The 13482-nt window shown below is 35.7% G+C and overlaps 2 protein-coding genes across 3 annotated transcripts; one reads left to right on the plus strand and one right to left on the minus strand.

The window, feature by feature from the left end:
- Positions 1–614: 614 nt before the first annotated feature.
- On the minus strand, positions 615–3621 carry LOC116026661. Its single transcript, XM_031268012.1, has 3 exons — positions 3190–3621; positions 2296–2481; positions 615–1045 (listed from the first exon to the last, which is right to left on the minus strand). The coding sequence occupies exons 1-3, from the start codon at positions 3253–3255 to the stop codon at positions 851–853; spliced, it is 447 nt and encodes a 148-aa protein (XP_031123872.1). The 5' UTR covers positions 3256–3621; the 3' UTR covers positions 615–850.
- A 1852-nt stretch (positions 3622–5473) lies between these two features.
- LOC116027453 (protein SENSITIVE TO UV 2) lies at positions 5474–12098 on the plus strand. 2 transcript variants are annotated; one of them, XM_031269091.1, is made up of 11 exons: positions 5474–6003; positions 6153–6191; positions 6594–6648; positions 6742–7055; positions 7549–7617; positions 8592–8674; positions 9261–9593; positions 9715–9821; positions 10277–10434; positions 11074–11312; positions 11402–12098. In XM_031269091.1, exons 1-11 carry the CDS (start codon positions 5605–5607, stop codon positions 11676–11678), a joined length of 2073 nt encoding a protein of 690 aa, XP_031124951.1. In that variant the 5' UTR covers positions 5474–5604; the 3' UTR covers positions 11679–12098. The 2 variants fall into 2 exon arrangements, with proteins under 2 accessions (XP_031124951.1, XP_031124952.1); XM_031269092.1 differs by having other exon boundaries at positions 11116–11312.
- The last annotated feature ends 1384 nt before the right edge of the window (positions 12099–13482 follow it).

Consider the following 13482-nt stretch of genomic DNA (forward strand, 5'->3'; position numbering starts at 1 on the left):
ACATTGTAACAAATTCAGTAGTACTAAAAAAAAGAATATTTTTAGGAGTTTTTTTTAATCATTCCAAAATATATAAATCTCATCTAGTATCAATACGCACTGTTTTTCATATGACTGCTCAATTTTTCTTTCATATGACTGCTCAATTTTTCGCCCATAACAGCTCTTTTGGCTCTTCCAAACGAACTATCTCGGATGTTGCATCCTTATTTCCTGTCGCTATGAACTCAATTTTTCGCTCATAACGACTCTTTTGACTCTTCTAAACGGATTGTCTCGGATGTTGTGTCCTTATTTCCTGCCGCTACGAACTCGCTATCCACATTCCACGGGCCATGGCTCATCATTTTATTAGTATCAAATTAACAAGCGAATTTTTTTTTGTTCTGGAGGACATAATTAGTTCCGTTTTTACGTGACCAAAATTTAATGGGTTTTGTTGATGGTTAGGACTCTACTAGTCCATATTCTATTGCGACTCTTCCTGTGTATATAATTGTTGTATCATGTCTCTGATTTTGATCATTCCATAATATACAGTTCTCATCAAGAGTACATAGAGCTTGACGCTGTATTAGTATACATAGATACTCGTATTATTACTCACAAATATGTTGAATGGCAAATTTTCCTGCAATGTATTCAACATTCATCACAAACATATTGAGCATACATTCAAAACAATCTTTATTGAAAATTTAAAGATATTACATGCATATATTATAATAACATACCTATACAAAACAGGCAAAACAAATGAAACAGACTAGAGGCAGTATAACAAAACAGCTATATGTTCTTTCCAAGTATGTATGGGAAAGAAATTCCAGCACAAAACAGCGAGGTTCGGCTAAATCCCAGATTCTTCGAGCAGTTTAAGGATACTATGTTCTGGTGCACTAATCGAGGGAAGGATCAAGCGCCCGGAAGGGGGTCTACGTGCTGTGCCGGCTCCCTCCGGCTCTGCAGCTGCCCCTTGCTGCATAACTGGCAAATCGCCTGTTTTTCGCACGGCAGAAACCCGCTCTTTCCATATTCTTCCATCCTGCAATTGACAACATATGTACGGTTCAAAAGTAGCAATCCGAGGACACCAAACAATGCCAAAGGCATAGCGGCATCTATAGCGAAAAATCAAATAAATTACCAAAAGTAAAAAATGTTTCTAGTGTCATGGATTTCTTTAGTACTATACAAGTATGGGTGCATTTACTAACAGGATAAATTCTGTTAGGATCAAGCGCTTACCACAACTTATTTCCTTACTAGTCTCCGCCCAACAATCCCCCAGCCACTGGGTACTAGAAATGCCCTTGGCCCCTTTGCAGGCCATGCTGGGAATCGAACTTGTGGCCTGGCGCTTACCACTCATGCCAAAAGCTATAGCGGGTAGCGAAGACGCAACTTATTTCCTTACTTATATATAGATCGCTATCACATTGTTCGAGACAGGCTAGGTGTTGGACTTGGCCCTTAGGGGTTTTACCGGCCTCCACCCAACAATTCCCCAACCACCAGGTACTAGACATGGCCCCTTTACTGCCCAACAAATTCTCTATTTTTCTGGCATCAATTCTATATTGCTTGCCCTAATTTTCATATCCGGCATTTGAAAGTACCTAGATTTTAACGTCTAAAGATTAATAAGCACATGTTGGTTTAAACCAATAAGATATCTAAGTTGGGAAAGAACATTCAAAGTAAACCATAGGCAACTCTGTCTAGATTCAAGGCAAAGGAGTTGTTTAGTATCAAGCTCCCTTGGCTGAAATTGCGCTGTCCCTTAATGATTCCCTATTCAAAGTAAGTTTGATCAAATGCTATTGATTGTTCAAATAGCCATTGATACTTCCGACTCAATCATTGTAGGAGGGACAAGAGGAGTGCATAGGTATAGAAGCAAGAGCGTGCCAATAGAACGTTTTAAATGAAAGGAACCATGATGGCAAATGGCAATCGAGTCTTTGGCACATTACCATTCAATCCACCAATAAGTCCAGAAAGTTCAAAACTCAAACGCTAGCACGTCAATAGATGAGTTAATGAACATAGTTTCTGAACTCAAAGGATCCCAAGGTAGACACCCATGAATACAGGCACAAAATACAAACAAATAAAACAGATAGCAAGCGCACACACAAAACGCTTAAACCATGAAGCATCAGAAAGGCGAGTGATCTGCAGATCATAGTTTTCCTAGTTCTAAACCAGGTAAATGGTAAATGGTGCACAATATAATTTTGCAAGCATGTTAAACAACCTATGTAGAAGTAAACCGTGCTTCAAAAAACTTACATTAAGTATCGAAGGTTCAGGCAGTGGACATTGAATAGGGCTGTCAGTTTCAAGAGGCTCGGTTGGGTGTTCAACTGGCTTAAATCCAAGCGCGATTTCAATACCATGAGTGGTGGCAGAGGATGCTCCGGCTAAAGTAGTAGCCACTGTCGCCTCGGGCTTAGGGGGCAATGCTTCGCTCTCATCCTGCATCAAGTAATAGAATACAATTGTAGTTAAAGAGTTCAAGCACTTGAAAGATGATATCTTTCTTGTTTTTTTTTTTTTTGAGTGCTACTGACTCTATTATATTGAGTATCTGTTCATCTATACTTTCTTGTTAAACACCTATGGTCATAATGTCATATGGTGGTTAGGTTTTTTTTTTTTTTTTTTTTTTGAGTGGGTGGGGGGTGGGGGTCAATGTCAGCATCAAGCTCATACCAATTGTGACATAAAACCACTAAGATGACAACCCGGCCAAGTTGATTATACTGTTCACTTGGTAACAACTAAGTACAACTCCAGTTGGAGCGGCCTATTAGCCTTATTGATTTGAGCCGATCAATTATGAGCGGATTTAGCTCCTTATGATCCTCAGAAGATTGGTTCAGACCCTCGCATAGTGGAATTGGGTCAACTTCATGACTTCTTCAATTCCATAAGGAGTTTAGACACAGAAAACTAGTCAAACCATGTCCAAATGCTCTCAGTTTAACACAAAATAAATGCAGAAATCCAGAAAGATAACAAACCCAAATCAAGCAAAAGCATATCCATTCGTTATCAGATGTTCAGATCAATAAACACACCACAATATAGCAATCGGATCAGAAAACTTTAATCAACAAAAAGAACACAAATTTAAACCTAATGGAATCCAGAAAACTGCAGACCAGAGAGATAGAAGCTTACAAGCGCACTCTGAGTTCTTCTGTGCCCAGTTTTAGACACTGAAAATCTTGAAAAAATACCCACCATGTTAAGCAGAAGAACAACCAGCGAAAAAAGGGGGAAACAAACAAACAAAAAAAAGAAAAAAAGAAAAAGAAAACACAACGGATTGGTCGAGTTGCTTTTGTTTTCCTGTTCTGTCACTCTCTCTCTCTCTCTCTCTCTCTCTAGAATGTTAGTCAGCGAGAGTGGGGCATGCCGTGAGCTGGTGGCTTGCTGGGTTGGTTTGTTTTCGAGCTGATTCTGCCTGCGGCATAGTACATCCTCGTAAGATTTGAGGAGTTTAATATTGGCAGTTAAGGCAAGTGTATGGATTTTGGAAAAGCTGAGAATAGAATAATTAACAAGTGGTTTTTAAGGTAAGACGATGCGTGAATCGAAGGACAAATGGCTTTAAGGTAAGAAGTCGGTTGAACGTGTTGCGTTCCCTATTGACTTTTGGATTTCTTCCGCCTGCCCCGCCCCCTGCCGGAGTATTTTTTATTTTTTAGTATTATGACTTTGTTACAATGTAGTATTGTTTGAACTCGAACTCACTATCTTCTATATGGAGTAAATAAGTGTCACTCGACCACAAGGTTTTTGGTTACTTTCGGAGTTTTGTAGGTAGAGATTTATATTTTTTATATCTAAAAAAGAAAGATGAAAAGAAAAAAACAAAAACATATTGATTGACATTATTATTATGTTTTGTTAATAAAAACTACTCCGTAGTTTTTTTACTTTTTTATGTTATAGAATAATATTGTGATGTTTTTTAATTAGAAAACTCGGCTCTATTAAATTTGATACATGCGTCCATTTTTTACGTCAATATTCTTTTACTCTTTAACTCATTGTCTTCAATATTTTTGCTTGTTGCGGTGCTAGGAAATGGCTCATACCATAGACTTGTGATTTATGCCCAATATGAGTGAGGCCCAATCCAAACACAAGTGGTAATCTATAGTGAACATCTTACATTGGGAGGGGGAGCATGATTATACTTACATAAACATATAGGCCATGACAATACAACGAATGAGAAAATGAAGAGTTACATTAAAGGTAGCACATAAGAGTTACATGGATAATATGATACTCACCTCTATTGTCAATAAGTAAAATACAAACTAATTGACATGCATAAATAGCTTAGCGCCTTAGCTTCTAACTTGCAAATGACTAGCCACTTTTTAGTTTAACACTATTGTGCTATAGAGGTGATTGCAAATGACTCGTGGCATTTTAGTTTATATTTGCAATATTGAGAATTTATTTCAATATGATACTTTTTTAGGCGAAAATTTCTTTTATTGAAAATTTCCTTGATTTTTCTAGCATCTATAGTTAGTGAATGCTTAATCAAGGTAACCTAAAGTCACACCCTCGTCATTGCTATTAAAGGCTATGCTATGATGGGTTGATTGATGATGAAAACAAACTTGGTTGGATGGGTTAGGGTATAAATTTGGAGATAGTTGAAAGGATTGTTCATCTTTGTAAATTTATCTCAAGAGATTTGTTGCATCTATTAATTTTATTTTAATACTGAAAAAAAAAATGAGAAACAATAGAACTCAATTAAACGCAATAAATTTTATAATTTTACATATGAAACATGCTAAGAGTTGATAACTCTACTCATATTACGGCATAGCTAAGTTTGTTTTTATATCTTATCTTGAGTGTTAGATTCCTAACAGTCAAGTGGAACATGCTATCATTGGTTAGTTTAGTAAGACATTTGTAGAGTTCGAGATATCAAATTTCAAGTAAGATCATTTATAGGACACGAAAGGATCTAGAGTGATTCACTGGATGTACATTTATTATCAGAATCAACCCGTGTATGCGCCAAATAGCAGGAGTGTGGGATCGCCAAAAGTGCAGTGATCCTGCACGGTGACCTACACAAATTGCTTGCTCGTCAACTTTGCACACGGGCACACTTTACCCCATTTGGACATTATGCGGGGATGTGTGATTGTGTGAATAGTTGTTTGACGTGTCTTAAACTCTCACCGTCTCACGTCTCAAATTTTAACAAGAAAATAATTGTTAGTCAAAATCTATGAAATGTGACTGTAATTTCATTATAATCATCTCATTCTAAAATAATAATGTGACTGTAATTTCATTTATAATAATCTCATTCTAAATTTCATTATTGTTATAGTAGTCTCAAAATTTTATATTCTTTAATAATGAAAGTACAGTTTTCAACGAGAGACTCGAAAGGAAAGGATATGAACTACCCAAAGTCTCATTATCAAATTATCCGAATGTTTTACTCATGCCCAAACTACCCGAGCAACTGCCCCGTAACCTAAAGCATCGAAGCTAAACAGTCATTTTGCAGGTTTGCACGTCGCAGTTACGTCGGAGACCAAGGCGATGGACGGCAAGGGTTACGACTATATAGATTTCACCGACGAAATCATAGAGCAAATCGACCAAACGGTCATAGCCGTTCAGCTCGCCTCTGGCCAGCTACGCGATTCTCCTCTTCCTCCTCCACCCGCTCCTCAACCGCAGCCACCGGCGACAGCGGCAGCACCGCAGTTAGTCGACACAAGCCATTCAGCTCCGCGGCCTGCGGCGGCAGCATCGCAGTTCGTTGTTACCGGCTATTCATCGCGGCGGCCGGCAGCGCCGCAGTTCGACGGCATCAGCTATTCGCCTCCGCGGGAGTTCTCTCAGAGGGATAATCAACAGGCAGCGTCATCCTCCTCCTGCCATGGTTCCAGTCAATCTCCCCTGAATGCTCAACAACAAGAAATTGACGAATTAAAGGTTGAAACAATATCAATCAATCAATATAAAATTGTTTAGTGTTCGGTTAATAAGTAAACAGTAGACGGTTATAACCGTAGCCTCGCCAATCATTTCGGATTCTTTTGAAATATAGTGGCTAATGTGAGCTTTAAATCTTTTGGTTTCAGAGAGAGCTTGGTCGTTTTTCGGAGTTGCTTGCTCAGAAGGTGTGTTAAAAATAAGTTTGCGTCTATGATGCATTGATGCCTGCAACACACACTTTAGGTTTATGCTTATCGTGGAAATGCATTAGAACCCTGGATGGCTGGATAGAGAATTTAGGTGTTCATGTCTGCATCTCTAACATGGGAATGGAAGTTCTGTTATGATTCTTATAATACTTGTATTTTATTCTTCATATTGCTGCTGGTTAATAATTACTGTCCTAATTTGTATATCACCAAGGCACTAAGTGTTGTTCCAGTTTTGTCTCGTAAAATTTCACCTATACAAAGTGACAAACAAATATCTCTGAGTATCAAATTCCCAAATTGTTTGTTCCATTATATATTCTTTATATACATTGTTAGGGCTAATATCTTTACATTGGGGTTAATTTACAACTTCAGGAACTGGAATGCATTCAATTGAGAAAGGAAAGAGAGAAAAAAGAGAAATGTGTTGGTGAGAATTTACTATAGTTGTATCGAGAAATTGATTTCTGGACAATTATACTGCTAACTGCTTATCCAATGTTTTGCTGTATCTTATGTACAGTCAAGACTGAAAAAGTCAGTGTATCTACCAACTTAACTGGTGAAAGTGATTTTTCTGCTGCTTATCAATGTAAGAAAAAGCTGTTAGATGCATGGGAGTCATCATCTGGCCAGAAACTAGGAAGAATTTTGGTTTCAGAGACTTGTGAAGCTGATTTCCGCATCCTCTTTGGGTTTCTGGATTCAAGTTTCCCCTCCAAGAAAAGAACAGAATTCTCCATTTCTGACTCTAGAGTGGATATGGAGGAAGCTCCGCTGCAAGATCATCTCAATGTATCTGCAAAAGTATCTCATCTTTATTCTGTGTTGACCAAGGTATATGCTTACGTGATGCCTCTGCATATTTGCTTATGCTATTACTCATCAGGCTCTTGTTTTATAGAACTTTGAATATCTAAAACTCCTTACCTGATATTCTGCTGTCACAATATGGTGCTCTGCTGTTCTGTATTACTTCCCTGCAGTTTATGTAAAATCAATTCAATCATTTGATTTACCAAATATGTATCTGTGTAGGTCCATTAAAATTCTATACAAAATATGTATCCTGCAGCCTATTTTAGTATGTGTTTGTGAACCTAGTTTTTCCAATCTCATTGGTATCCCTTTCATCTAAACAAAAGAGCAGCTAAATGAAGAATTTACACCAAGGAAAGAAGATAAAAAAATTCTACCTTCTTAGAGTCATTTCTTTATAAGTTGATTGTTTTATCAAGTAAGATACTTAGTTCTGTACCACCGAACCTTTTTATTTCATACCTTCAGTGCCTACTTTACTTTATTTTATTTTTTCCTTTATTTCTTTCAGATTAGTAATGAGATGATAAGCTTGGATGATCTACTTGATGCTTTAGTTGATCTTTGCCGGCTTAAAAATGTGAGTTCTAACCTGATCACTCATGCACTGTTTCTCTTATTTATTTTTGTTGCATTTTATATCTTAGTTGTGAATCCATACTATTTTTTCCCAGGCTGCAAAGGCATTTTTAAATGGAAATAATGATCAATCTTTTCAAATGCTGAATTTGTGGTTCCTATTTCTATTGGTTGTTTACTTAAATTTAGGGTCCATGTAGTTTCTTTTTGCCGGGCTCAAATTCCATCGTCTGTTTTTATTACATATTTGAAGTTGATCATGGATAGTTGAGGGGTAGAGACTGTAGAATACACCACTTGCTTATTTGTGTGTGTGTGTGGTTTTTATTTATGTTTATTTTTTAATTTCATTAACTGCCTAACTGGTGCACATGAAGGATCTGTCAACTTTTCAAAGATGGGGTTGGAACTTGGACATATATAGCATGGAGATTCTATATGCATGCATGTATGTATAAAAGTCAGATTCTGAAGATTTTGACATGTATTCAGCATTAGAAGTCATTTTTATAAGAATTTTTCAGAGGTAGTGTTAAAATATTGAAGGAGTTACTAACCTTTTAATGATGGCATGCATGTCTCTATTGGTGTATTACCCTTTTTCAATTTATTTTAGTCGTAAAGATTTTAAGTCAAGTTTATGGAATTTGTAAAAAATCAAGCTTTTGTAATAAATCTTCAATTTGGGAATTATAGTAGCTTCATTTCACTGTTTATGCTTCATCATAATCTATTTATAGTTAAAAGTATGGCAGCTATACTAGCATTAATGAAAGAGGCTTCCAATGTGGGGATCCTTGGAGTGTCCTTAACATGCTTCTGCTTCCTTTACTCTTCACCACTTGTCTTGTATTTCTGTAGCTACTGAGATTCATGGAGCTTCATTTATGTTAGAAGTTTTTACGCAGCTCTTTTTGTGAACCATTGCAATTTTTTTCTTTATGATCACTTTGAGTATATATTTTCTGAATGCAGGTTGTTATAGTGTACAGGGCTCTCCATATCTTGCATGAGGTTTTGAGCTACACTTCATGTACAGAAAGGAGGGAAGATAGAAGGTATGATTTAGTTGCTCAAGTACATTCCTTCCTCTATCCAAACATTATCAGATTTACCAAGTTTAAGTTTCTTGCATCACCGAAGAGCTTGATGCTTTATGAGTTTACTAAATTAGCTAAACTTGATCAACATGAATGAATGCTTAAAGAGTTATGGACTCATTTTAAGAGAGCCCTTGAGAAGATTCTCAACATTCCTGTTATTTTTTTTGGGTAATGGTAAATTATAATATTAACCCAAAGAATACAAATACACGGGGCATACCTTGGTCCATTCTTGTTCTTCACACCATGTGTGGTTGAATTTTCTCAAACACGTCGTTTGTATTAAGTAATACTAATTTCTGTTTACATGGCAAGATAAAATTATTTTTAGAAAAAAGTTCTACTTCATGCTTTTATGAGTTCTATCAGTTCTATGTAACATCATCAGGTAGATCTTCTCGACTTCTCATGATATATTAGGGCCTCTATGGCTGACCTGCTCCTTTACACAACATACATACAGTGCATGTTATCTTCCCTTGAGGTCCGGCAATTTGTTTCCTTATATGCTTTAATTTGATCTTTCAGTGTACTGTACCAGGTCCAATGTGATTGTCGAGGAACCTTCCCTTGAAGGCAATCTCATGGAACTAGATGAAAATGGATATTCTAGAAGAGGAAGCCATGCCAAAGAGACAGTAGATCATAGTCATGCTCTTTATGGAGCAATATTGAATAATAGTGATACATTTCCAAGAACGGGATTCTTTAATCCTGGAACTTCAGTTTTCACATCAAGTTTCAACTATCTCTCATTGTTTGAAATGATGTGCCAAATTATCATGATGAATGATTTAGAACATGTAAGATGGGAAGCAGTTTCTATTATGAATTTGATTCTTGTAAGAAATCGTACATACTCGGAGAGGGAAAAGTAAGTAAATAGTTATTATTATTATTATTTTTTTTCATTTTTATTTTAAATTCCCCCTCAATGACAGTGGTCTAGTTTTCATTTTATATAATGCTCTTACACACACATTTTTTGTATTCAGGTTTGGATCAGAGACTGTGTTTCTAAGTGTTTCACAACTATTGAGGAAGGAAGCTGGCTATCGTGTACAGAAGCAAGCTGTGTGTCTCCTTTACCTGTTGCTTAATTGTAAGTGCCTGGTTTGCTCGGTGGCTTGAACAGTCGAACATAAAAGATAAATTTTGGTGTTAGTTCTATGATTTTTCCCTTTTTTATTTCTTTTTGGCTGGGAAGGTCAGTAATGTGTAAGTTCGGGAATTGTGCATCACTATCTCTCATGCAATGCCTATAATTGCCTATAACACTGTTATGTTGCATTCATTATCTACCCAATGCCTGCAAAATAGCATTTTCCTTTTCTAATTTTTTGGAGTAGGAAATCGTTTAGGATAGTGTCATTTCCTTTTACCACATTTCAGTTAAGCAATGTCTGAAATTATTGTTGTTTCAGATGCTCAAGATAGAGTAATAATTGTTTACATCACATCTCTTGTCCATTACCTTATGGACTAATCTACTTGGAAGATGCTAGTGTAATTAATTCTTGAACTGATAGTTTTTCCTCCCTGATTATTTTGACAAAGGCCCAAAAGTTATGGCATCATTTTTCAGCAATTTTGTGGAAGGGAAAAGTATAGGCAGTGGTGATGCAAATGCAAAAGACTCTTCAGCTTTTCAAGTAATCTGTAGGATTTTTGAGGGTTTGGCTGATTGTCTATCTTGCAGTGGGAGAAGTGCTGAGGTATGCTAAGATAACCGAACTCCATTCATTCTTCTGTCTTTTTTCTCTGGACTTGTATATTCTGATTGTTTTTTATCTGGATAAGTGAAAGTGTACTACCAGGTTTGGTTGTGAACTGAATTTAGCTAAATATTTTTATAGTTTTATCTGTTTTCTTTCTTAGGCTGCAAAAAGTGTTGGTCTCTTAAAGATTCGCCAAATACTGTTCTTAGATACTTCTACAATAGAAAAAAGCACATGTATAGTGACTGGGGTTTAGTATGTTAGATTCGACCAAACATGTCTACCACTCACTTTCTGCATAGTTGCAAATTAAATTCACTGCATTTTGTAACCATTGTAAAATAGAAAATATACTCCGCGTTAAATTTGGCTTTGGGTGAATTTTACTCTTTTCTCTCTCTCTCTCTCTCTCTCTTGGGTGCATTGGGTTGTGGATTATCATACCCCTTAACCTTATTGAAACTGAAACCGCTGGAATTACCAATGATTTACTGATAATCATACTCTTAACTTGATGATAGGGCAGACGCATGGTGTAAAGTACCTTTCATGTAATGGAGATGAATCTCCAAATCTCTTAATGCTTAATTAATTCCCAATTGTCTTTCTTACTGACTTCATTTGGAAATCATGAAGATGAAGCATCAGCACAGAATTTCATGTTTCCAAAAATTTCAGGAATTACAGGTTCAAAGGCATTCAATAATTTTGCTAGCTTTCCTTGCTTCTTCTGGGAAGACTGGCATTGAAGTTCTCCTAAATCATAGGCTTCCAAAACGAATCAACTTCCTCACCATAATTTTGCAGAGCTTAGTATCTGTTTTGGACGTAGAAGCATTAGATACTGCTCAACACCCTGAAGAGTCTAAAGAAAGGTATCTTAAAAATGGGTAAATCGGTCTTATATGTGGTGGATGTTCTCTCTCATTTGTTTTGCTTATATGATCCACTTTCTTTCTGGCAGAACTCTGATGATTAGAGAGGCACTTATTCTGCTTAACAGACTCGTTTCACATCCCCAGTACGCAGGGTCTGTTTTTCTTGCATTAACAAACCGCAGAGAGATAGCCAAGTTGACTGTTGACATTGCAAGCATATTATCTCACAAGGGCAAGTGCTTATCACATTGCGACAGCATAATCCAGCAGATAAGGGAATCAGAAATTGTCGAATTAGCGCGTGTTTTTCAAAAAAGAGTTTATACATTCCTAGGGAGCAACTCGGGAAAGAAGCCCTCTTAGAACTAGAAGGAATTTAGCATTGACGTATTCATATTTAGAAAATTTTGCATGGAACTATTTGCCACGGAAGAGTAGACATCATTGGAGTTCTTGACATTCTGGCATTACCACCGGTGTCTAGGCTGAGAACTATATGATCTACCTCATCAAATTCTGCCTCCTTTGGTAACACATTTCTCTGCCCTGGCAACTTGTACATATAGTCTACTGAACATTGTAACTTAATCATCCAATTTAGATGCTCAATCTGTGGTTCAAAATTGATAGCAATTAGCTCTTCTGTGGCATTGGTTAATTCAATGATGATGATTTTTGTGAAGGGTAAATCTTTATTGAGATTGTTTCACGTGATGCATGTAATATGTTTTTTTAGTTAAAACATAAACTCAGTGTACACAAGTGTGCAAAATAATTTCCCTATTTTTTAGACTGTCTAACACAATGAGCATACATTCAAAGCTCCTTTTTTTTTTTTTTTCCAAGTTTAAAGGTATTAAATGCATATATTATGAGAACATACTTATATAAAACAGCGAAAACAAATGGAACAGACTTAAAAGGTTTAATGTAGGGAAATAATTTCCCAAAGTAAATTTTCAATGCAAAAAGTATAACTGTATGAGGTGAAGAGCGTCGGCAGAAAGCTTGGCTTTTATATGATAATTTGTTTTTTCCCCTTTTAAGTACCAAGTAGCTTCGCTGTAGCACTGGTTAATTCAATGAGATATTTCAATGAATCCGGGTTCAAATCCCGGCAGCAGAAAAGTTTTTTGTTTTTGTTTTTTTCCCCAATAATTAAGAAAAAAGCGACGGAAAAGCAATTAGGCACATTAATCAGTAATATTACTAGTTACACCAGTTAAATTATTTTTAAAATATATTTTTATTAAATTTCTTAATCTTACTAGTTACACATCGACTTCCTCATATGTGACTATGTGAGGAAAGCTATCGACAACAGTTGGACAACTATGTAAACAAAAATCATGTCAAGTTATATCATAATTTTACCCGTTGGTTACTGGTAAAGTGGTAAATATGATTTAGATAAAAAAATTTATTAAGTTTAAATGTTTAATTGAATCTTTTTAAAATTCAAGGGTCTAATTTCTTTTTCGTCAAAAGTTGAAAGGTAAATTTCACCCTTTTTCTTTTAAATAATAATAATTAAGACCGTCCAATACAAATTATGTGTATTTGCATTCTAACACTAGCTAATTCAACTATTATTTTAACTCCCATACTATTATTTATGCATCATAAGTAATCACGTTTGGGTCAAGTTTTCTTTTGAATAAAATTCAAACCTTATGAGTGTATGCAAATTTCATATGCAAAAGGTGAGGTTCTTTCCAATGTCATATTGATCAAGTCTGTTTTATAAGATTTTTTTTACTGTAATTTACCCTTTTATGTAATTTATAGGTTGTTATATAAGAAGTGAATGTATTCAATGCATGCCATCAAATAATAATTGTATATTTTTCTCATCATTCATTCAGAGAAATAAGGAGAGGTTTGATACCATCAAACACAAAAATAATTTGTGAATAAAAAAAGACAAAAAGAAAGAAGAGGGAGGACATGGAAAAAGACAAACATTGGGATTAAGTCACGGATGGAATATTAGTATTATGTCACGAGGGGATCCTTCTACAAAAGGGGAGTAGGTGATTTGCTTCCAAAACCTATTTGGCATCAATAACTTTTTAGAAATTCATATTATATATATATATATATATATATATATATATATATATATATATATATATATATATATATATATATATATATATATATATAT

Source organism: Ipomoea triloba, chromosome 8 (genome assembly GCF_003576645.1).
Source record: "Ipomoea triloba cultivar NCNSP0323 chromosome 8, ASM357664v1".
In the NCBI taxonomy this organism is placed as follows: Eukaryota; Viridiplantae; Streptophyta; class Magnoliopsida; order Solanales; family Convolvulaceae; genus Ipomoea; species Ipomoea triloba.